This window comes from Pipistrellus hanaki (genome assembly GCF_964339955.1).
Source record: "Pipistrellus hanaki genome assembly, chromosome: 2".
Taxonomy (NCBI): Eukaryota; Metazoa; Chordata; class Mammalia; order Chiroptera; family Vespertilionidae; genus Pipistrellus; species Pipistrellus hanaki.
The window spans coordinates 189,004,839-189,030,756 of record NC_140504.1 but is presented as its reverse complement, the minus strand read 5'-3'; the positions used below and the strand labels follow the sequence as shown (position 1 = coordinate 189,030,756).

Here is a 25,918-nt window from a genome sequence, read left to right as displayed (position 1 = left end):
TAAATAACTTTATTCTGTAATGTATTGCCCATTTTGATCAATGACCTTTTGCCATCTTTCAGGCAGCATCATAATCCCACGTTCAAAAAACTTCTGGTTTTTATTAGCAAAAAACTGAATCAGGTACGATTTGACATCATCATCATTATTGAAATTTTTACCATTCAAGGAGTTTTGTAAAGAGCGAAACAAAAAGTAATCAGATGGTGCAAGGTCAGGACTATATGGTGGATGTGGCAAAACATCCCAACCAAGCTCCATTAATTTTTGCCGAGTGACCAAAGATGTGTGTGGCCTTGCATTGTCATGATGGAATACAACACCTTTTCGATTTGTCAATTCGGGCCGCTTTTCTTCAACTGCATTGTTTAATTTTGTTAGTTGTTCAATGTAGACATCAGAATTGATCGTTCGGTTGGGTGGTAAGAGTTCAAAGTAGACAATTCCTTTGTAATCCCACCAAACTGATAACAAAACCTTCTTTTGATGAATATCAGCTTTTGATGTTGTTTGAGTTGGTTCACCTGGCCTGCTCCACGATCTTTTCCGCTTGATATTGTTGTAAACAACCCATTTTTCATTGCCAGTTATCAGTCGTTTTAAAAATGGATCATTTTCATTACGTTTCTTTAGCAAATCGCAGCTGCTAATGCGTTGCGTTAACTGTGATTCTTTCAGTTCGTGAGGAACCCATGTATCGAGTTTTTGAACATAGCTAAGTTGTTTTAAGTGATTTTCAATGCATGTATGTGATACATGAAGCTTCTCTGCAATCTCACGTGTTGTACTGTAACAGTCCGAATTGATTATTGCTTTGATTAGGGCGTCATCAACTTCAACTGGACGACCAGAGCGTCTTTCATCTTTGAGTGAAAAATCACCAGAACGAAATTTGGCAAACCAATTTTGACACTGCCGTTCTTTTAAGGCTTCGTCACCATAAACAGCACATAACTTTTTATGAGCTTGCGATGCGTTTTTCCCTTTGCGGAAATAAAAAAGCAAAATATGACGAAAATGTTCCTTTTGATTTTCCATTTTTCAACGAACGCCAAACAAAAACTACAAAACAGATCAAAAAACTTTTTTTACTGATTAACAGCTGAATAGCCAACTATCAAATACAAAATGTGTTTTACATTTGTACTACGTCTGCAAACCTAAAAATTCAACTGAAGCCATATGTGTGAAAACCCGCAATTACTTAGTTGCCGACCCAATAGAAATTAGGTATACACTTACTAAAATAAAAAGTAATATACAGAGATCCAAAAGCAGAATCGCAAGAATCAAGTCAAAGATATGAAATACAAAGAAGTAAAAAACACCCAACCAGAAAAGCAAAAAGAAAAAAGAATAAAAAAATATGAAGATAGTGTAAGGAGCCTCTGGGACAACTTCAAGCTTACCAACATCTGAATTATGGGGGAGCCAGAAGTATCAGCAAGATACTGAAAACCTATTTGAAGAAATAATGACAGAAAACTTCCCCCACCTGGTGAAAGAAATAGACTTACAAGTCCAGGAAGCACACAGAACCCCAAACAAAAGGAATCCAAAGAGGACCACACCAAGACACATCATAATTAAAATGCCAAGAGCAAATGACAAAGAGAGACTATTAAAAGCAGCAAGAGCCGAAACCGGCTTGGCTCAGTGGATAGAGCGTTGGCCTGCGGACTGAAAGGTCTCAGGTTCAATTCCAGTCAAGCGCATTGCGGGCACCTCCCCAGTGGGGCGTGTGTAGGAGGCAGCTGATCGATGTTTCTCTCTTATTGATGTTTCTAACTCTCTATCCCTTTCTCTTCCTCTCTGTAAAAAATCAATAAAATATATTTAAAAAAATAAAAACAGCAAGAGAAAAAACAGTTAAGTTACCTACAAGGGAGCACCCATGTGACTGTTAAGTGATTTTTCTCAACAGAAACTATGCAGGCCAGAAGGGAATGGCAAGAAATATTCAAAGTGATGAATAGCAAGAACCTACAACCAAGATTACTCTACCTAGCAAAGCTATCATTCAGAATTGATGGTCAGATAAAGAGCTTCACAGATTAAAAAAAAAAAAAAAAAAAAAAAAGCTAAAGGAGTTCATCCCCACCAAACCAATATTATATGAAATGCTGGAAGAGGATAGTTAAAGAAAAAAATTATGAACAACAAATATTTATCTATCAACAAGTGAATCTACAAATCAAGTGAATAAAAAATCTGATGAACAGAATAAGCTGATGAATATAATAGTATTGGGGGCATAGAAAGGAGTGAACTGATAATTTGAGGGGGAAAGGGGTGTGGGTGGTGGGGGAAGAGACTGGACCAAAATCTTACACCTATGGATGAGGATGGGGGGCAGGGGGGGTGAATAGAGGGGGATTTTACAATACTTGTGACCCCCTGCAACTATAATCATGGTTCCAAGATTATTACAAGCTGCAATGTTCAGTGTATGACTTGTAGTAAGTGGTAAGGGAAGAATTTTGCTGTCCATGCAAAAATTTGAGTCACACTTTCTTTATAATTAGGATTAAGACTTAGAGTATCTAAGGTAAAATAATACTGCTATCTATACTAATAAGAAGAATATGCAAATTGTACAAGATGCTGTCACAGTTAAAGTAACGACCAAACAACTGAACAGCAGCTGCGTGGGGTAACCAGGCCAGCAGGAGGGTTAGTGAGGGATGACCAAACAACTGAACAGCAGGCTGCGTGGGGTAACCAGGCCATTGGGGGGGGGAGGGGGGGGGGAGATGACGAGGCTGGCAAGGTTGGCAGTAAGGGGTGATCAGATTGGGGGTGGGGGGGCAGTTGGGGGTGACCAGGCCAATAGGGGGGGGCAGTTGTGGACGATTAGGCTGGCGGGGGGATGGGGGGGAGAAGTTAGGGGAAATTAGGCAGGTGAGCAGTTAGGAGCCAGTGGTCCCGGATTGTGAGAGGGATGTCAGACTGCCGGTTTAGGCCCGATTCCTGTGACCGGCCTAAACTGGCAGTCATATTGGGCCTAAACTGGCAGTCAGACATCCCCCGAGGGGTCCCAGATTGGAGACGGTACAGGCTGAGCTGAGGGGAACTCCCATGCATGAATTTCGTGCACTGGGCCTCTAGTATTTAATAATAGTACTTTATTGCCTAACAGCAAAGGCTTTCACAAAATTTGTTGGTGATTTATGAAAAAACGTAGTACAAGTAAAAACAAAGAATCATTTAAAATACAATAAAATTTAATGTTATTAATTCTCATAAGTGGATCATTATTGGGATGCCAAAACAACTTAAAAAATACTCGATCCCCTGGCTTCCAAAAGGAGAAACAGTATCTCAAAAGCAACCTTATGTCAAATTTTGTTTTCTTGTTTAAGGAATGGAGAACATTATTTTTATTAAAAATTCAAGACAATACCCTGTTGGAGACAGACCTGATGAAATCAACAACCCTACTCTACAATTCTTTAAAGTTTCCAGGATCAAATTTATAAGAAGCTCTTCAAAAATCTGAGAACCTGTTGACTTTGAATTTTCCCAAATGACAGGAGAAGCTAAGATGTGCCAGCAATCAAGAGTTTCCAACCTTTTCTCTGTCCCTACACCCTATGGCATAGGACATTCTCCCAAGTTATAATTGTGTTTCACTATAAGAGTAATTCTTAACATAAATAATCTTAACAGAAAAGAAAAAAGAACCAAAGGGTGTAGGGAGAGGAAGAAAGGTAGATAGTTCATTAAAAAAACTAAGTGGTTTTATATACAGGAACATCCTTTTGGAAGCAGACAATTTTGGAAGCCTTGGCATCATGTACCTATTTTTACCCTACAGGGTTCCATAGCAACTTTCAGACAGCTAGCACATTTGTTAACATAGAAATATTCTTTGTGCCTAATTGCTAACAACAGATATATAACTGAGAGATTTTTATGCTGATGAAAAGTAAGCAAAATTTCCCCCTTCTTTCTCACTTTAATATTTGAGCTAAAAGGGAACTCTGAGATTACATAGTACAATCACATTATACAAATGAAAAAAAATAGGGGTTTAAGGAGTTTGATGTTCTGGCCCAAGGTTATAAATCTCAGTGACAGAGTGGAGACCAGCTCTATGATGTCCATCCAGGCATCAACCACTGTCTGTGATCATCTTTATGGGCACATGTATACATATACAATATGTTTATTTTTAATATATTTGAGATACAAAATCTCCAGGAGTTATTCTATAGCTCATTTTAAAAACTAAGGAAACAGGACAATTTCAAAATCTTTAGGGCAAAGCAGCAGCAGAGCAGCAAAAATCTGTTTCCTCACATACACCCAATGCAGTTTTCCTCAATTAACTCTTCTTAGCTTGCATGCTTGCCAAAATCAAATTCATTATCCACTTCTTTAAACATCCTCATGTATACTCCTTGCTGTGTGTTACTCTATAAATCTAGGCACCTCAGCTTGAAGACATCTCTGACCCCTCCATCTCTCTTACATCTAGGGGAACCATGCATCCCTGTTTACCTGGACAGTACAGTTTTATGTCTGTTATCCCAGCAAAATGGTTAATAGCATTCCCATTTATTTCTAAAATAGTCCTAATTTAGAGGATACATTATTTGGTCACCTTTTTTATAATCCCTACTTAGTAACCGATGGCTGAATATTTCTCTAATTGGCTTCCACTCTTTCAACTGACTTTCTAATTTATCACCTGAAATGACAACTTTCCTTTCATCTCCATGTGCTTTTGTATATGATGTCCCTCTGCCTAACTACCCTCTCTCTTTCCATGTGGTGAATACCAATCTGGGAACTGAGATTAAATGGCATCTCTGCTATGAAGCTCCCAGACTCTTCCAGTCATTCTCTGTGCCTCCTAAAATAACAATAATTGCAATATTGCTAACAGGTAGTATTTAGCGAATACTCATTATGCCCTTAGCTTAAGCAATTTTAAGTATTTGATCTCATTTAACCCTTATAATAACTGTATAGGACAGCTTTTGTTTTCCTCATTTTTTAAAACGTAGAAGCTAAGACTCTGGAATATTTAGTAACTTGGCTAGTTACACAATTAAATAGTAGGACTGGGACCTAAAACAAAGTATGTCTGATTCTAAGCCAAAGCTTTTAACCTCTCCCCTGTGCTATCTCACCTATACTACCATTACTGTTTCTCTAATCCAACATATTTGAGTCTTTGCTGCAACTGTCCCATTTGTCAACTTGGTGCTTTAATAATTCTCTGGATACTTCATAGGAGGACCAGTTATATACTAGTAAGTGTCTTCTGTCTTCTTTGAAGAGATTGGAACAACCTCAATGACAGGGAAAGGTTTTGTTATTCACAGTATATGCATTGTGGCTCAAAGCAGGTTATCCATAAAGGCAAAAGCAATACAGTATTTACTATTCAAATTCTGATGCAAAGGTTTGTCTCTTTTGCAGTCTTACTAATTATAATTAGACCAAAATTGGTAAACTAGCAGCTATTAACTTAAACCCAATTTGTTTTGGGTTTAAACCCTTTGTATAAACCCTTTGTCTTACACAGTGCTATTTGTTAGTAGAATTAATAGCTAACATTTAAAAGTTGTAGATTTTTTACATAAACAGAGATTCCTAGCATCTTTTGAAAGACTGAGTCAACACTTTCACAAGTATAATAACTAGGCAGTAATGACCGTCTTTCTCAGTCAACAGGGATTGTCCTCTTACCCTACATGCACCACTCTCGATATATTTCTAGTGTGTATGTGTCTGTTAAAAAGCTATTTGTTCATTTTATGAACTTCATGCATTTGAAAAGACAACAGATTGGTAGCTGAATTAAATTGCAAGTTAACTAATAAAATAAATGGATGCTTCATGACAACATCACACCTCAAAAACTACTACCAACATTATAATTATTGACTGATGGCCTTTATCAAATAAAATATACATTTACTGTGCTTTATGATTACACAAACACATATATTTGTATTCAGGCCTATGGTCACTGGGGAAAGAAAGAGCAAAAGGATTTCTGTGGCTAAGGACAGAGGGATAACAGAAAAACATACCAACCCCACAGGGAATTAAAATGCAAGATATACTAACACATGTTCAAATTGAAAATTTAAAGAGAAATCAACAAAAGGTTGTCAACTACAAGGCTTAACAGTAATAATATTTTAATAAATGTAGGAAAATACAGATAAAAATTTAACGGCCTTGAATAACCAATGCTAAATTTTTGCTATAGTATGCCCCTACCTAACAGAGCACATAAGGAGATAATTTAAATGTGTAAATGCTACTTGTCCCGTGTTTACTTCCAGAGACAACTTTAAATATAAGGTCGCCTTGATCATTCCAGACTTGAAATATCCCTGGAGAAATAATGGGAAATGGTTAAAAGTCCTATTAACAAACATTAATATGACCTTACAATTCACATATCTAGATGGTTATATATTACACTTACTTAGAGGATGGAAGATTAAGACAAATGTCAGCCAGCGACTACCATCATTTACAAGTAAAACATATCATCACACAAAGGCCCAAGTGTTAGACTTTAATAAAAATTCACAGATTTTCAAGGATCTTTAAACATGGACAGGCATTTGTCCTTCCTGCGTTGCCCTCCCCACATAAAGATGGCATTTTATTTACAGTATTCTTTTTTTGTGGAAATTACTGGGGTGACACTGGATAATAAAATTATATAGGTTTCAGATATACAATTCTATTAATACATTCTCTGTATATTGTATTGGGTATTCACCACCCCAAATCAAGTCTCCTTCCATCACTATATATTCTCCCCCTAAACACCAACTTTTCCTTTGGTGGTAATCGTATTTTTGTCTGGGTATATGAGGTGGTTTTTTTTCTTAATCCCATGTATTCATGGATTTAATTATTAAGAAAGTTTTAAAGAACTTTTAAAACCTATGCTACTAAAGTTAATACCCTATCATTCTTAATACATTACATTTGATTATCCATATCACTTGTAGTAAACTGGGCTCTGAGGAATACCTCACCTCACCACAACATGGGGGAGCAAGCAGCCTCTTACTCCTAATAACTTTGGTTTTATGTTTTTACATGCTGGGCTTTCACTTTAGATATTCTGAACATCTGAAAATCACGCATGTCCTCTGAATAGTTTTAACGAAATTTATTAGTAACCCAGTGAGGAAAACAAAATCCTGTCAAAGTTGGGGATTCCATTCGCTATTGAAGTTTACTAAACTCTGGCTCTTCCCAAGATGTCTTGATTTCTAACAGCAAGACAGTGAACTCTTAAGACCATCATAGCCACTTCTGCAACAGGAACAAAAAGGTGCTTGAACTAACATAATTTACTCATAACCGCTGCAAATAATTTAAAAAAACCCTCCACTAAAGAATCCCATTTATGTAGTACTAAAAGGTAAGAGCTGTGCCTATAATACATCTAACTATGCTCTGAGTAACACAAATAATCATCTCAAGCAATACCATTCAGTACAAATGTTTAAGTTCTCAACTTTACAGTTTGCATTAATGTAGTGGCACCGCTAAATTCTTAATGCTCCATATTTAAAACAAAATACTCATTTAATGATGAAGTTTAAAAGCAGCTCCTTTTTAGTAGCAATAGGAAAAGTGGCAGCAGCTATGCTCTGAATGTGAAGATAATACACAGAAATATTATCAATAAAAATCTGTAGTTACTGTATAACAATTTGTAAAGAGAAACAATATGTCTGTTTAAATATCATTTAGATATTCGAGGCTATGAGACAACTGATGGAAATGGAAAGTACAGAAAGCAGCTATAGGAAAATTTCAGTTGAGGTTAGTGAACAAATACATACCATTATCCATCATGGCTTACTCCAACTTACCTGGGGAGGAGTAGGTGTGGAGGAGGGTCTCCCGATGGGTGGAGTGGGATTTCTGCTGCCACCTCCAGACATAATCTCCTCTGTTATGTCTTTACCTCCCTGGTTTGGATCCCTAATTCTTATCTATAAGATTACAAAAAGACATCATATTTACAGATAGGGTGTCTCTGTAGTAGATTTACAGGCAGATAATGTATTATAGGTGCAAAACTGAAAAACTGGTCAAATATCAAAGTTGATAATCACCATATTTGATTTTATTTCAATCACAGAACTATATGGGGTCATTCAGAGAAATGTAGGCCATTTGCTCTGACATGAACTAATTAAATAACAAACTAACTGAGACTTAGTTGGCTGAATTTCTAGGCCAAATAAGCAAAGTATTAACATTTATCTTGTAAGCAGTGCCAAATGAGTGATGTTATAAAAGATAAGATCCATAGAATAGTTTTAAATTACGGAACTTACTCTGTACAACGAAGTTTTAAAGGCTTTAAATGGTTCTCTAACAAAATGATAAATGTACATATCCAAGAACTCAGAAATAGGAACTTATGTTGTAGATAACCTTATATATGTACTAGAGACCCAGTGCATGGATTCATGCACCAGTGGGGTCCCTCAGCCTGGCCTGCGCCCTCTCACAATCAGAGACCAATCCAGGACCCCTTAGGGGATGTAGCAATGCACAAAGCAGCAGATAGTTGGGAAGGAGTCCAAGCCCGGCTCCTGCTCATCCTGACCCTGCTGCACCTGCTTGCGCTGCTGCTCAGTAGCACTGCTGCAGGCGCCCTTGCCAGCTGTGAGCCTGGTGTCTGGTGCTCCCCAGTCCAGACACCTACTGTGGGAGCGCACTGACCAGCAGGGGGCAGCTCCTGCGCTGAGTATCTGCCCCCTGATGGTCAGTATGCATCATAGCGACCGGTCGTTCAATTGCTTAGGCTTTTAGATTCCTGCAATGATAGTTTTTGCTGCGGACAGAAATATCTTACAGGCTGATGAACACAGTAGTTAAGAAATTATGCCATTTCCTTTCAGTTAAATACCAAATATCCAGTTGAAAGAATGAGACTGATCTACATTACTGATATGGAATGAACATCAAGATGTATTGGTAAGTGAAAAGAGGCAAAATGCAGAACCATGTTTATGGCCTTCTTGTTGTAATTTTTTAAGACTACTTATGCTTATATAGATGTGAGTAGACACTGGTTCTACAATAGTGTTGGAGTACCTGGGCCAGGGGTCTTCAAACTACGGCCCGCGGGCCACATGCGGCCCGCAGAGGAGTCTGATCCGGCCCGCCAGGTTTTTTGGGCAGTGAGCGCAGCCGAGGTGTTACAGTAGGAATTAGTAGTTCATATAGTCCGGCCCTCCAGCTCTCTGAGGGACCGTGATCTGGCCCCCACTTTAAAAAGTTTGAGGACCCCTGTTAGGACGTCAATCCCAAACACTGCTAAGATATACATGTTTGTCATTACCTCCAGTGCTTAATGACGGTAGCCCTGGCTTACTGAAAATTTCAAAAAATTCACTAATAAAACCATCTGGATCTCAAAGCTTTTTTGAAAGTAGTTTCTTCAGTAAGATTATGAATATCAGCTATGTCTTTCAGGTGTGAAAGCTTGTTTCAAATACAGTTTTAAGTATTGCTTCTAATTCACCTTCTATTTTCTTCTTCAGTAACAACTACTATTCCAATCCCCCATTTTCATTGTCTGCTTTATTAATTTTCCTACATTCTGAAAGTGTTCTTCAAGTCCAACATCTACTATGCTGTTACAACATTTTCAAAGCATAGTTTCTCAACTTTAGTGTCATCATATATGGGTATGTCCTTTTATTTTGTTAATTTGTTTATGATAATAAAGAACCAAAGTTTTGAACTTCACTACTCTTTATTAAATGAGAGTATTTTCAAGAATATTGCTATGATGCTATGTCCATCTATCTTAACCGTATGAATGGGGGAGTCCTTCATAAACATCACCCATTTTGAGTGATGTGATAGATAAAAGATTGCAAGCCACTCTTCTACAAAATGTTCTGCGATGTGAATTTTTTTTCTTACGCATACATTCACATTTTTTAAATTTAAAGTTTTTATTATTGACACTCTTGCAAATGTTCCCCCATTCCCTCTCCTTTGCCCATCTCTCCCTAACCCCCTCTCTTTGCTCATCCCACACTATCTATCTGTGTCCACAGGCTATGCATATATGTCCTTTAACTAATCCCTTCACCTTCCTTTATGCAATGTACATTTTATGACTCTACTCCAATTCTCTTGGGCCTGCCTTATTAGACAGAGGCAAAGCCCCTATAACTTACTAAAAACAATTAGAATACATTTTCTAAATTCTGCTTTCTGTTTCTTAAAATAAATATCTTCCACAGGAAAGATTTTTCTTGTTGACCTTAACATTTTGCTCATTTTATCTTGTGCTATTTTTTCCCATCAGTTCATACTTGAATGTGGAGAAGACTAGGACAACAGTTTAAGGACAATCAGGATGTGACAACTGACCTCAAATTCCTCCCATTTAGTGAGACCTTAGCAGACTAAATCCTCCCAGTTCTGAAGCTGGAGGGCATGTGGTCACTTCACATACCTAGCTTGGTGCCTCTTGGGAACTGATAATAAGCAAGTGCTACTTGCAACTTCTAGTTAAATGCCCTTCTCGTGGTGAGGATATAAAAGAAGAATAAATGGCAGTCATTTGTGAACTAAGATGAATAATGATTATAACTGTGAGTAACTTATTTAACAAGTGAATGGACATTCAATTTAAAATAAGAAAAATTAATAAGATCTCTTACTGTTTTTTTCTCTCTCTTGGCTGGAGGGGGCTGCTGCTGGGTAGCCACTATGATAGGTGCTGACTGATACACTGGCTGACTTGGATAAAAAGGTGTTCCTAAAGAATCAGAAAAGAATGAAGGAAGTATTCAGTTATTTTGTCAATTGCTGTAAGACCATTAATGGCACCTTGTCACGGTACCAACAGTTTAATAATGTAACAAAAACAAGCATTCTTATTCATCTTTTCCCACTAGCTAATGAAGTAGCCAAGAAACGATTTCCAAATACGCATAAACATCTCTTCTTTAGCATCTATATGAAAACAAATAACCAATCCCTGCTGACTACCACTAGGTACCTTTCCAAAACACCAATCGTACTACAGCACTGCTCTAAAAACTCTATTCTGGAGGCCCATTGTCCCCAACAGTGATTCTCAGCAAGGTTTTAAGAGTGTGTTTTATATGTGGGTTTGATCAGCAACAATAGAATATTTTTGATCATCTTGGGGGTTTGGAGTTGTCTAATTCTTCTCCCTACTTATGGAGAACCACTGCCACAGAAAGCCAACATTAAGGCTTGGCAAATGTCCTATTTTTTTAACTTTCAAAATTTTGACTGTTCTTATAATTACTATTAAATCAGAGTGCTTAGAGTAAATGTGGTGATAAGGGGTCAGATATTTTGAAGATGGAACCTACAGATTTGCTACTGTATTATAATATATGTGAATGTGACTGAGAAAGGGGTGTCAAAGAAAACTCTCAAGGTTTTTTTTTTTTTTGTCTTAGCAAAGGGAAGAATGAAAATGCTATATACTATATAATTTATTAACTTACTAAAATGAGGAATACTGGAGGAAAAGTAGAGGGGAGAAAAACTGAGGTTTAAGTTTGAACATATAAATTTGAGATTCTTATTAGACCTTCAAAATGGAGGTACCAAGTAGGCAGGAAGAGATACAAGCCTGGAGTCAAAGAACAGGTATCATTTTGGAATCAGTATAATAAGGACAACATTTAAACCATGAGGTCATAGGCATGAAGAAATCCCAGCAAAGGAGATGAAGAAGAAGAAAAACCAAAAACCAACGCAGTAGCTGAAATGCAGAAAATGGTTCGAGAATGGGGAAAGTATTTAACTATGTCAAATGGTGCTGAGATAGCAACTAAGATTTAGCAAAGCAGAATTCACTGGTGAGCTTGGCAAAGTTGTTTGGGTAAGGTTGCTGGCATGCATCCTGATTAGGGTACATTCAACACTGAATTAGATAAAAGAAAATTTAAAAAAAGTGAGCATAGATAGCTCTGTTGCTAAAACGTTTTGCTATTATGGGAATCAGAAAAACAAAAATATAGAGCAAAAAAAAACTTTATTAAAAAAAAAAAAGAGCCCTAGCCGGTTTGGCTCAGGGGATACAGCATTGGTCTGTGGACTGAAGGGTCCCAAGTTCAATTCCGATCAAGGGCATGTTCCTTGGTTGCGGGCACATCCCCAATGGGGAGTGTCCAGCAGGCAGCTGATCAATGTTTCTCTCTCATCGATGTTTCTGACTCTCTGTCCCTCTCCCTTCCTCTCTATGAAAAAAATCAATAAAATATATATATATTTTTTAAAAAAGAAGGGAACAAAACAGTATACCTATAGGCTGATTGGACTAATCCAGCAGAGGAAAAAAAAATGATAATGCAGAAAAACAGAGAAGTGAACTACGAGAATAATAACCTTAAATGGGTACATGATGAAATCTAATGCACAAGTAGAAGATTGGCCTTTGGGTGGGGGGCATGAATAGTTGGATCAAGGTAACAAGAAGGAATGAAGTGTATATGAAAAGTAATTGATACAGGTAAAATCCTTGGTACTTGAGCAGTCAAATAATATCAGCTTTATTATTACTCTCATCACGTGACATCATCATCCCTATGCCCACCACTTTGCAGTACCAGAACTCTGCACGTATCAACCAAGCTTAGAGATTCAGATCTGGAAAATATATAATCAGAGGACATGACTGAGACTTCAATAAGTTCACTGTAAAATGACAAAAAACCTGAGCCATCCTTTAGTGTTGAGTAAACTAATCCCAAAGGAGAGCTCAAATAAGCGATTTATGCTACTCTATTACATCACTAGTCCCAAAATGCGGAACACAAAATCCTAATATTGGTTTCAAATGCTGCAAGAGAAGCAATACAATCTGCTCACTTTGCCATATTTTTTAAGCTAAGTGAAATAGGATACAAAAGGTGAACCATCTCTTAAAAAGTCAGATTCTGCTAATGAAACATTTCTGAGTCCACATGACTGAGACAGAGGCTTCCACATATTCTACATGCAGTAAATACCAAATGATTAAACCTGGCAGATCAAGATAATCTCAATATAGTAGGATAGAACACAAAACAAGAGTGAGAAGATGACAAGGAAGGAGAGAATGATATTGCAGAGTGAGAAAAAGGAGTGTATATTGGTTTGAAGCAAGGGAGAATGAGATCTTCTACTACTGTAAATTCTTCTTTGTTTTCCTTTTTCAACCTCACTACCACCACTAACCATACATAGCTCTTTGCTCCTAAACCTAATTTTTTCATCTTGGGCCATCACACCCTTAAGTTGGCTGGTAATGATTTTAATCTCCATGACATATTTTTCTGACATAACAGGCATCAAAATATTTAAGAAACACTGATGAGCCGAAACTGGTTTAGCTTAGTGGATAGAGCGTCGGCCTGCGGACTGAAAGGTCCCAGGTTCGATTCCGGTCAAGGGCATGTACCTTGGTTGCAGGCATATCCCCAGTAGGGGGTATGCAGGAGGCAGCTGATCGATGTTTCTCTCTCATCGATGTTTCTAGCTTTCTATCCCTCTCCCTTCCTCTCTGTAAAAAATCAATAAAATATATTTTTTTAAAAACACACACACAAAAAAAACACTGAGAGCAAAACTGAAAAATAACATTGAAAAAATACTATTTCTGCATTATTATTCCTCAACATTGCAGAAATACTGCAAGAATTATATTTTCTAAACAGAATTATATAATTGTGGTTACTGAAATTCAGTGTGGGTAAGAATATTCTTTTTTTTCTTTTAAATGTATTTTTATTGATTTCAGAGAGGAAGGGAGAGGGAGAAAGAAATAGAAACATCAATGATGAGAGAGAATCATTGATTGGCTTCCTCCAGCAACCTGGGCATTTGCCTTGGCCAGAAATTGAACTGTGAACTCCTGGTTCATAGGCTGACACTCAACCACTGATCCACATCGGTCAGGCTGTAAGAATATTCTTTGAAAATCACGGTTCAATATTTAAACCGAGTAGGGAAATAAAATGTTAGTGTGGTGAGTAAATTGCAAAGCTAAGGATAAAGAACTAAGAAGTCTGGGGAAAATATTATCCAACTCACAAACCCCAGCATTAGAGCTAGAAGGAACAAGTCTCAGATTTGTTCCTGGCAGTTCAGCCACAGGAAGGTCCCTCTGTCTCAGAAGAGAGGACTCCCTTTTCAGAACGTAGATCTAGGATCCCACCCCCAAACCTATTTTTAACTGGAACCCAAGGTTAGAACAGGAAAAGTGGTAGAGGAAAGGGAGGCATCAAGATCAGAACTGGAAATGGAGCCAAAACCGGTTTGGCTCAGCGGTAGAGCGTCGGTCTGCGGACTGAAGGGTCCCGGGTTCAATTCCGGTCAAGGGCATGTACCTTGGTTGCCGGCACATCCCCGGTAGGGGGTGTGCAAGAGGCAGCTGGTCGATGTTTCTCTCTCATCGACGTTTCTAGCTCTCTATCTCTCTCCCTTCCTATCTGTAAAAAATCAATAAAATATATTAAAAAAAAAAAAAAAAAAGAACACACAAAAAAAAGAACTGGAAATGGAAAGGTAAGAATAGAAGAGATTCCAATAAGAGAAAATAGGAAGGGGAATGTCTATGGCTTCTAGACAGCAAGACCAGAACAGTTGCCCAAGGTGGTATAGCTGAAGGACCTATAATTTATGAGGTATTAGAAAAGAACTTTTAATTTGGAAAAAAAAGTATATTAACTAGTGACCAACTTTAAAATTAAAATACCTGCCAAGGAAACTAAGAAGAAAATAAGCAAATGGGACTACATCAAAATTAAAAGCTTCTGCATAGCAAAAGAAACCATCAACAAAACAACATGGGAGAACGCATTTGCCAATGTTAACATTTATAGGGAACTCCGACAACTTAACAAAAGGAAGATAAACAATCCAATCAAAATATGGGCAAAGGACCTAAATAATAGACACTTTTCAAAAGTAGATATAGGGAAGGCCAAGAGACACATGAAAACATGTTCAAAGTCACTAATCATCTGAGAGATGCAAATCAAAATGACAATGAGGTACCATCTCACACCTGTCAGAACAAATCAACAAACAACAAGTGCTGGCAAGGATGTGGAGAAAAAACAACCCTCGTGCACTGCTGGTGGGAATGTAGACTGGTGCAGCCACTGTAGAAAACAGTACGGACTTTCCTTAAGAAGTTAAAAATGGAACTCCCCATCAGCCTAGTAATCCCACTTTTAGGACCACATCCCAGGAAATCAGAAACACCAATCAGAAAGAACATATGCACCCCTATGTTCATAGCAGCACAATTTACAAGAGCTAAGATTTGGAAACAGCCTAAGGGCACATCAGCAGATAAGTGGATTAGGAAACTGTGGTACATCTACACAATGGAATACTCCACTGCTATAAAAAAGAAGGAACTTTTACCATTTGCAACAGCATGGATGGACCTGGAGAGCATTATGCTAAGTGAAATAAACCAATCAAATATCATATGATCTCACTTATTTGTGGAATATGATGAACAGCATAGACTGATGAATAAAAATGGATCCAGAGACAAAGAAGCACCGAATGAACTATCAAACCTTAGAGAGAAGGTAGGGAGAGGGTGGTAGAAGGGATGTAATAGAGCAGCCAAAGGACTTGTATGAATGATATTAGCATAACCAATGGACACAGACACTGGGGTGCTGGGGGCTTGTCCTGGGGGTGGGAGTGGCCAGGGAAGGGTCAATGGGGGGAAAATACTTTAAACAATAAAAAAAGAAATTAAAAAAATACATATCTGCCAAAATATTATAACCTCAAGGCATGAGCTCTTTGCAACAGAATTACCAACTCCTGCAGAAGGTGTCATTAAAACTAAATACATTTCTAAAATAATCTTTCAGTGTAAGCCATTCTCTAAGAAGTAGCTTTCAGGTCAAAACTGTTTGTAACATTTTATCTGCAAATAACTTCAGAACACATTAGATCTCATTGCCTAAACTGTACTGTCAAACAACAAAATGGATTAAATACAACAAATTAACAGAAATTGTTCAACTTTTCATACTCACCGTAAGCACTGGGGAAGTCTCCAGGTCCTGGTCCGGGGTAGAAAGGACCTGGCCCCGGCGGTTGAACTGGATATTGTTGGGGGGGCCCGACATAAGGAGGGCCACTATGACGGTACTAGAAGAGAGAAATTAGACATTTATAAATAGTATGAAGGTAGCTTACTATGAAAAAGTTTCGTGTGTGTGTGTGTGTGTGTGTATAAGAAGATCATTTAATGAGAAGCCACGTGATTAAACACATTCAAAATGCTTGCTTGCCATCAAGATGTGATGATAATGAAGAGAAAGATATGCCTTAAGCAAAGCCATACAGCATACTGGTACACAAGCAGACATGAGCTCCTTTCTTATAAAATTAATTCAGGTTGGTAGCTTTCACTGACATTGAATAATATCACAGGAATAGCTTAATTATGGGTGCTGGTGTTGGGAAGGTATGGGAGAAAAGCCGGGAGATAAAAACAATTTCTGCATCATCTTAGAAAGTTTTAAGGAGACATAGAAATATATTTTTGTAATATTATGGAAAACAACAAAATGGCTGGACTTCTAACCAACAAAGAAGTTTACACATCACTAAACACTAATGCTATCATCCACCTTTCCTGTGGTCCCTTTTGAGAAACTCAGTTAATCCCCACTCTCCTCTGGACCACCAGGACCTGAGAGATACTTTACCTGTGGTATACAGTACTGAGGACCCTGGGGCACTGGGTACGGCATGGGCAGATGGTTAACCATCATGATGTGCTGATTGGCCTGATATACTGCAGTGGGGGTCTGTGCACCAGGACGAATAGAAGGACTGCTGTTCGGGATGGTAGCTCTAGGAGGCTGTATTTGAGGCCTCTGGAAAAACTGAGGAGGGGAAAAAGAGAGATTTTTTTTTTTTTTTTTTTTTTTTTTTTTACAAAGGGGTATAAGTAAGTTTTACTATCTTAAACTTTCTCCTTGTTTCCACTAATAAAAATCTTATCTACTTGAATTAAAAATACAATATACATAAAATGAGTCTAAACTGCCTGTGGCTGGGTTCACAAAAAACATTCTATACTAGTCACACTGGGTTAAGTTTTGATTGTGTTATCACACATTTGAAAACTGGAGGGCAGTCTTTTATTTTTAAAATGAAGTCTCAGCTAATTTAAACTAAAAATTCCATACATAATTAATAATTTTTAAATGTGTGATAAAATATAATAAAAGGAGTAGCTGGTGTCTCTCTAAAATTTGTTTTGTTTTATAAAAGTATTGATTCTTTCATAAAGAGTAGTTGGCTTATTTGAAAATTAAATGTAGATTAGAAGAACAAGAATCTCTCTGGACATAAACATTTTTGTCTCAGGGTATCAAGGTTAAGTTAAATTAAAACTGTCTGTAGGTTGTCATATGCTGATTGTCTCATGATGGGGAAAGCCTTTTCAAAAAAAGTGGCAACCCCATACGAAAATGAACCCACTTTTGCAAATACTTTGCAATAAAAAATGAGGGATCTAGAGAGGCTTAAGGATGGTCTGGAAGGAGCAAAGCTCAAATCTCTCAAATGGCAACCGGTGTTTGTGGTTATTTATAGTTCTCACTGCACTCTGTGAAAAGCCTTGAAACAATATACCAATATTAAATTCCCACCGTGAATTCAGCAGCAAACAATTAATCTCATTGTAATAATAGTAATAAGGGGACAGAGTAATAAAGAGGCCATGCAGAACCAGTAGTTTGTTACCTGGATAGGTCTGAATCCTCCCTTCAATTATGAAGCAAGAAAGCAGCAGGAAACATAAAGAAAGCCAATAGAAAAGCTTATAGATCAGTAGGAAGGGATAGGACATAGCATGCAGCTCAACAAAAATATCTACTTAATATTAATAAGAGAAGGAAGATTAGAAAATCAGAATGACAATTCTCCACTTGAGAATTTAAGAACACATGGAATTGAAGAATCAAATCACAGCTAATGTGAAATTAATTGAAAATAAATAAATCCAGTGGCAAAAAATATTCTTATAGTAGCCACAGTTATAACAGCTTGAAAGGAGATGTCTGCTTAATGGCACAAGTACAATTGGGACTACTGATTCCTACTCTTGGCTCATGGATGGACATTATGTGATTAGTTTCTTAACTTCTCTAGGATACACTCTCCAGCTTCAATGGAGATAAGAGCTAACAACCGAAGTGCCATTTGTCATTTTAAAGTTTGCAACATATATCAGACTTTTCACCTAATCGGGCATATAAGATGCCACTTATAGCTTTAAATAGGGAAATAGAATAACAGTCTAAATATGTGCTCTAGCTTCAAAATCTGAGTTGCTATTGGTCCAAACAGAAGCAAAAAAGCTTTGAGCTTTGGACTGCTCAGGTCTCACCCAGTGTTATTCTTAATCGTTAAGCTCCCCATGGGCAGGTGGCAGAAATAGTAACTACATCTTGTGCTGAATTGGAAGAACTGGGACCCAGTGCCTGAGGCTCATCCCCATTTAGCCTTCATACCTCAGGGCAAAACAACAACAAAAAAACCACCCAACAACACTAAAAGGTTAAATCACTTAAAAAATAGACAGTAAGGTATAGCAGGAGAATGGAGTGAATGAGGAAGGCCAGAGTGGAGTTGAGGAAGATGAAAAGAAAATGCAAGAGGCAAAGTTGATAACACAGAAGCCTGGGCTGGGCCATAGGAGAGCAATAGTCTTCTAGTTATTTCCACTGACAGATTTTAGGTAACAGACAAGGATTTCTGTTGGATGCAACCAAGGACACTGAACTAGAAAACTTTCCCCACTAAGCTTCACTTCTCTTAATTACATATTAGACAGAATTTATAATTCATTAATGTATGTGTGTTGCAAGAACATTTCAGAAATAAACAATCATTTTTATAACTCATTTAACTTATCTTGAGCCAAAAAACTGTTAAAGGCTTCAAGGTGAGAGTCATTCATCTGCTCAACTTACTGAGCGTTATAAATGTTAGACATAGTAGATAAAAATATTAATCCTATTAGATCCTTTTCCATCAACTCTAGAGGGCAGCCAAGACAATGAGAGTATCAAAAGGGTACAGGTGCTAATCCATTGTGGCTATGTTATAATCAAATTTTTCAAAGTACTTATTGCTTGAAAAAACATGGGATTATGGTGGAAGGGAGAGAGGAGACGAAGCCATTTACTTACGCAGAGCAAGAAAATGATATAGGCAAAGTCTTCCCACAATTTTAATGTGAGTACGTTTCTCACCACTATTTTCCAATGCTCTACTAGGATTTTTAACCAGCCTGTCTACAAACCTGAGGCTATATCTTATTCAAGGGGGTTTCTGAATAGTATAAGATTTTTATTCAGTATCTTTTAAAGAGAAACAAGTATTTTAATGACAATCCTCATGTTAACATACTACTGCGCCACTAAAACATAAGATTTTTGGTTATATGGACATATAATAATTTTTTTTATAAACTAAGATCTCAGCTTTAAAGCTAAGTAGAAAAATATATTCATATAGGCACATTAAATAACAACAGTTAAGATTTATACAGCACTTACTAGCTATTAGGTACCATTCTAAACACTTTACATAAACGGTAAACGTATTAACTTAAGTAGGTACTGTTAATATCCCCATTAAATATTAAGGGAAAGAAAGATTAAATAACTTGCTGAAGGTCTCCCATCTGTAACTTAAATATACTCAGGTTCTAGGTCTGCACTTTTAACTGTACACTCTACCTTTATGAAACAAAACACTCCTCGTATTTTCAAACAACTATGCTCAGTCACAAGAAATCGTTTCAAAGACTAATGGGATGTGGCAAGACTTTTATCTAACTACACTAATGGGCGGAACATCCCTCAACCACAATTGATTCCTGGTAAGAAAAATGCTACACCAGTTACTTCACAAAATTTGTTTATCATTCAAGAAAACAAATTTCTTCTACCTAAAGGACTCCAATTCTCTTTCACACTTAAATTGAAACTTATTCATAGGCTTTTATATCCTTGATACATTTAACACAGAAGATTTTTACAAGGACAGGCTATCTGGAGCTTGCCCCCCACACACATACACACCTTTTTAAATAAGTCTTCCTCCCCCTCTCCCCCCCTTAATAGCTACAGGACTAGAAAATCTGTGATGGCTGGAAGTGCAAAAAACTAAAAAGAGATGGATCCTACTTTTTTGTACTCCCTGCTAACCATTCAATTCTAAATAAAGAATTAGATTTAATAGCAGTACAGGAAATTAGGATTCCAAGCGTGGGCACAGCAGCAAAACACAGGTTACTGAAAAGAATATGAATGGGCTTTCCCAAATGTTTGCAATGCTTCTGAACCCCTTTCCTCGCCCATTTTTCTGAGTGATGAAGAGTCATTAAAAGAATCACTCTTCTGGATGGAAGGATAGTACAGGTCATTTAGTCTAATCATATACCTAAACTTTGAGTCTCTTATATAATGATATGCCCTTGGGGTTACAAAACAACAGTTCCATTTCATTGTTAAATGGAGATCTAACGCTTCAACAGTCTTTTCTTTCTATCAGTTCCAAAGTTTTCTATCATCTACCTTCTAGTGCCTATACCTAAAACCATATTGATGTCTAATCCTTCTTCTCCATAAGTGACAAATCTCTAAGTTAGCTGAGGACTGCCATCACTGCCAACTTTCACACCGCAGTCCGTTTTTGTTCCAGGCCAATCCTCACCCTCTACCCTTTGTCCTTCCAACCAAGATTTTGAATTCCTTGGCCAGCTTACTCTTTTCTCTCAATCTGCTTCCTTGCTCAAAGTGTTACTAAACACAAATATTCAGGTGGAGTCTGCACGGAATGTACCTAACGTTCATTTAATAAGGATCTGCTGCTGAATAAAAGAGCAATATATCTCTCTTATTCTGGTCAACTATGTTTCCACTAATAAGACTAAGAATCAGAGAAGCTCTTTTGTCAAACACATTTTACTAACTCTTGGTACTGAATTACAATAACTTAAAACCCATAAATTTTCATACATAACCTGGCAATGTTATGTTTTTCACTTCTGTGTATGCTCTTAGAGTTGTGTTTTGAAGCTCATAAGGAGTCTTGTAAATTTTGTTTCTTTGAAAATGTATCTGGTTAGAAGATTGTAGTGAGGCTAAAATTATATATGTAGTGTAAATTTAGAATGGTACCTAGTAGCTAGTACGTAAGTACAATATGAAATTTATAATGTCAACCCATCATTTTTTTTAAATTCAGAATATAGCACACAATGTCAAAATTACATGACCATAAGCAAATGTGATAGGCATATTATTAATCAAAGCACTGTGATAAAAATGTTGAAAAGGGCTAGGTAGAGAAGAACCATGTAAAACATAAGTATTATCTCCAAATTTTATTTTAATTTGTTTTAATTTATCTTTCAACTAGAGGCCCGGTGCACGATATTCATGCATGGGGGAAGGGGAGGTAATCCCTCAGCCCAGCCTGTACCCTCTCCAATCTGGGACCCCTCAAGGGATGTCCAACTGACCGTTTAGGCCTGATCCAGGACTGCTGGCTCCCAACCACTCGCCTGCCTCTGCCTGATGCCTTTAACTGCCCTCACTGCAGGCCTGGTCATCCCCAACTGCCCTCACCTGCCAGCCTGGTCGCCCCTAACTGTCCTCCCCTGCAGGCCCAATTGCCCCCAACTGCCTTTCCCTGCCGGCCCGGTCACTCCTAACTGTCCTCCCTTGCCATCCTGGTCATCCTTAACTGCCTTCCCCTGCAGACCTGTTACTTTCCAACTGCCATCCCCTGTAGGCTTGGGTCACCCCCAACTGTCCTCCCCTGCAGGCCTAATCCCTCCCACAACTGCCCTCCCTTGCAGGCCTGGGTCTCCCCCCAACTATCCTTCCCTGCAGGCCTGGCTGCCCCAACTGCTCTCCCCTGCCAGCCCGTTCACCCCTAATTGCCCTCCCCTGCAGGCCATTTTGTGTCCACATGGGGGTGGCCATCTTGTGTCCATATGGGGGTGGCCATCTTGTGTGTTGGAATGGTCAATTTGCATATTACCTCTTTATTAGATAGGATAATCCACTAATTTGCTGGAAGAATGGCAGAAGGTAACAGCCCTCATTTGAGGTGGTACTTTGGGCAGATCCAAAACAGAGGGTGAACTTAAGGTACTCATGATTACTGACTTTCATAGAAACACTCTAGAAGCTAAAAAAGCATTACTCTTGAAAAACTGTTCTAATGATATAGGAATTATACCATTAACCAAAGTTGTCTGGTCAATAACATGATAATAAATACTTTTGGAAGATGCTGGTAATTATATCATTTCTCATGACTTGAGTCACTAAAACCATCAAAAGAAAAAATATCTCTTAAAAACTAATAATAATAATAATAATAATAATAATAATAAATTCTTTAAAAACCATCTATTGATTTTCATCAACTAGAAAAATCCTATTCAATCACAATAATTCTTCCATGTAGTGAAAACTGAGTACATATTAATTTGCAAAGCATTAGAAAAATTAAAAATTTGCTTCTGAAATCTCTAGATTTTTGCAGCCTATTTGAGGGATAACAGTAAGATTACAATTAAGAGTAGTTTAGGTTAAAAGTGTTAAAAAGTCTAAAGTATTATTGAGAAAAATAATAGTGCTATGATTTTCTGAAAAGTTACAAAGGAATAAGCAGTAAAGTGTCCACATAATAGGATATCGCTAAGTGCCAATCACATACTCAGCTGAGTTATAACTTACAATGAAGACTATTGAAGTAAATTCTTTCTGTATTGTCCTGCATGTGGTCAATATCACATAATTTAGGGTTCACTGAGAATTAGGAGATATAAAGTCCTATAAGCTAAGTTGCACAACATAGTAGATACTAGCCATATTTGGTTACTTAATGTGGCTAGTAGCTACCATAGTGAACAGCGCAAATACAGAACATTTTTATCATCACAGAAAGTTGTCAGACAGTGCTGCCCTAGAGGATTACCTCAAATGGAGGAAAGAAACCCCTAAGGATTCTGTCAGCAAGAAGGTGTTCTGTCAGATGATAATGTAGAGTCTAGGAAATGAACATCTTGTAGAACACTTCATTTTGTAGGTAAAAATAGCTTCGGAAGAGGGGAAAAGGCAGACTACCTCACCGCTTAAGGGAAACTGACACTCACCAAGGGCTTATTATGTCCAAGCACCATGACAGGCAGGTACTTAATACAACACCCACAGGAAATAGATGCTGCTATCATAACACCTCAATATTATCATTTATGAGCCTATTTTATCCATTCCGCAGATAAGAAAGCTGAGGCTCAAGGTTAGTTTGTAGTAAAGCTAAGACTTAATCCCAGATATGTCAGCTCCCTGTATTTTCTTTACTGTCTCTGCTGCAATCCTACACTCCTTGTGTCTAAGACACCAGATAAAACTGCCCTTCACTGGCTTATATCAAGCTCTGAAAAATCTAAAAGTTCTGGTCATAAAACTATATAGATGCTTAATCTGATTTCCTAATAATATCCACTAAACTCTATGTGCCAGGTTGGCCCCAGAGGCAAGTCTTAATCTTTATTTACTTTCCAAATGAAAGAAAACTAATGGTCAGTCACTCTGTTGACAAATGAGTTTGCCAACCACTGACCTAAACTCTTGATTCCAGTAATTACAGGCTTTTGTTGTTCCTTATGATTTAAGCCCCTAGCTTAGTGGTCGGCAAACTCATTCATTAGTCAACAGAGCCACAGTTTGCTGACCACTGGTCTAGAGCAATAGAAATATTTCTCTACAAAGAACTAGGATTTCAACTATAACAGCACAACTTTGAATACAGAAATCTTTAGGGGCTACAATGTAAAGGACACACACACACACACACACACACACACACACACACACACCATAAACCAGCTTTTTCTTTCTTTTAAAACAAATCTTGTTGCAAAAAGGAACCAAACTACAACAGAAAAACATGCATAGTTTCAATGCTTGCCACCAGGTAACATATTCCTTGAGGCCAAATATGACTAAATTTTATGAAGCTGCTTATTTGTTTACACAAAATCCAACTGCTCTGAATATGGCACATTACTCAGCATTTATAAAGAGTATAGATACTAAAATCTTGTATCAGCACACTGCAAAATGTTTTTGCTCTAGGAACACTTTTAAATACCAATTCCCTGGTTTTGCTCACAGTGCAAAGACTACCAGACACAGGGTATATAACCAACACTTGATTTCTCTTGGGAAGCCCTAAAGTCAAATAAAGACAGGAGCATAAGTAATTTTAAACAACCACTACACGAATTTCAATGACCAAAGGCATGAAAACAATAACACAAACCAGAATCTACATTATACCAAGTGACTTGTTTTTAATTCTGAGTGTACATTCTGTTCTTTCAGTTTCCAATTACCTTAGGATTTTCAAACATCCAAGTAAAAAGAGTTGACATAGTTCTAAAGTCAAGGGTGTTTTGTATATAAAATCACTTAGGCTTTCTTTTACCTTTGAAGAAAACTATTATTTTCTTCAAGTTATAAATTGCACACACAAAATTTTTTTTTAAGTAAAATAGAACACAGTTATATTAATCTAAAGAATCCTTGCAAAAGCCAAAAACTAATAATATCATTAGTTTTGATGTGGCTGAAATAACCCTAAATAGAGCACAGTATTCCTGACTTGAGGAACTCAAAAGGAGCCCAATTGGCCCACAAATAAAAATATTCTAAATAAAAGTACAAGAAACACATCCTATAACAGTTTCTTGGTTCTATTAAACTAAAAATGTTTTCTATCCAAAATCTTATTTGTTTTCTTTCAATTCAGATAACTTCTTTTACAAAGAAGAAAATAGGTTTTGCATTACTAAACAGGACGATGGGAATTATCTCCAAACAGTTTACCTCAATAAGTTAAATTTTTTTCTTTGAAATGTTGATATGACTTATTATGACACATACATAAAAAGTTACATATTTACTATTGGACTTTAGATAGGTATCATAAGAAATGCCATTCAGCATCAATTATTTTGTTTAAAAAAATTTTTAAAGACCCCAGTGTGAAAGGATATGTTTTCAGAAAGGTAGCCACTGATGAATAAATGCAATAAAGGAGAAATGAGAAATCTTTATTACTAATTCTAACTATTCATGGCTAATTCTAATTCTAACCTTTGACTTGATTCTTTCTGGCCAAAGCAAACAACCATAGGTGAAAAAACCATTTGTGACTTCAACTTTAAAAAATAAACATGATAAACCAAAAATATATCAGCATATAATGTTTGCCTTTTAAAAATGTATTCTCCGTATACCTCTCAATGTTTGTTTTTCACTGTATGTTTTCATTATGTAACTTCCCACCTCCTGTTTATGAGCACCTTTTCTGGGAATATCTCAGGGTTTAGGTCTCTACCTGACTTTAGATCTGAAGAGAAGATTCTCTAAAATATAGACTTCAGCATGTGATTCTCAAATGGTAAATAGTATCTCACCTCCATAGAGGGTTATTTGGAAATGTGTGAAGGTGTGTTTTGTTTTGTTTTTAATTGTCCCTGGGGGAATTTCTACTGGCATTTAGAGTCCAAAGGTTGCTAAGTAAAATGTAATTACAGAGCAGTTTCTCATAAATGGCTATCCCACTGAAAATGCCCATACCTATTCCATAGTGAAAGAAACCAAACTGGCCCCTACCTACACTCATGCTTGCTATTCTGTATGCAATTTACTCAATGCCAAACCATGACATTGGCTCAGCTACCTCTGCTCACCATGGGCACTTCAAGCCCATGATCCTCCCCTCTTCTATTTCTCTAGTCTAAGGTAACTACTGCTGATGCCAATCCTATATAATAAAGAGC

At 37.3% G+C, this 25,918-nt stretch overlaps 1 protein-coding gene across 36 annotated transcripts in view; it reads right to left on the bottom strand.

Moving 5' to 3' along the window:
- EIF4G3 (eukaryotic translation initiation factor 4 gamma 3) overlaps window positions 1-25,918 on the bottom strand; it is a 240,507-nt gene that overhangs the window by 107,617 nt on the left and 106,972 nt on the right. For 25 of the 36 annotated variants that reach the window (XM_084874802.1, XM_084874814.1, XM_084874811.1 and 22 more), the window contains 4 exons: window positions 16,737-16,916; window positions 16,059-16,173; window positions 10,689-10,786; window positions 7,866-7,988 (listed from right to left, as the gene is read on the bottom strand). In XM_084874802.1, coding sequence (XP_084730928.1) covers window positions 7,866-7,988; window positions 10,689-10,786; window positions 16,059-16,173; window positions 16,737-16,916 — 516 coding nt within the window. Of the gene's footprint in view, window positions 1-7,865; window positions 7,989-10,688; window positions 10,787-16,058; window positions 16,174-16,736; window positions 16,917-17,781; window positions 17,803-25,918 lie in introns of all 36 variants that reach the window. The other 11 variants (XM_084874781.1, XM_084874803.1, XM_084874816.1 and 8 more) reach the window with 2 other exon arrangements.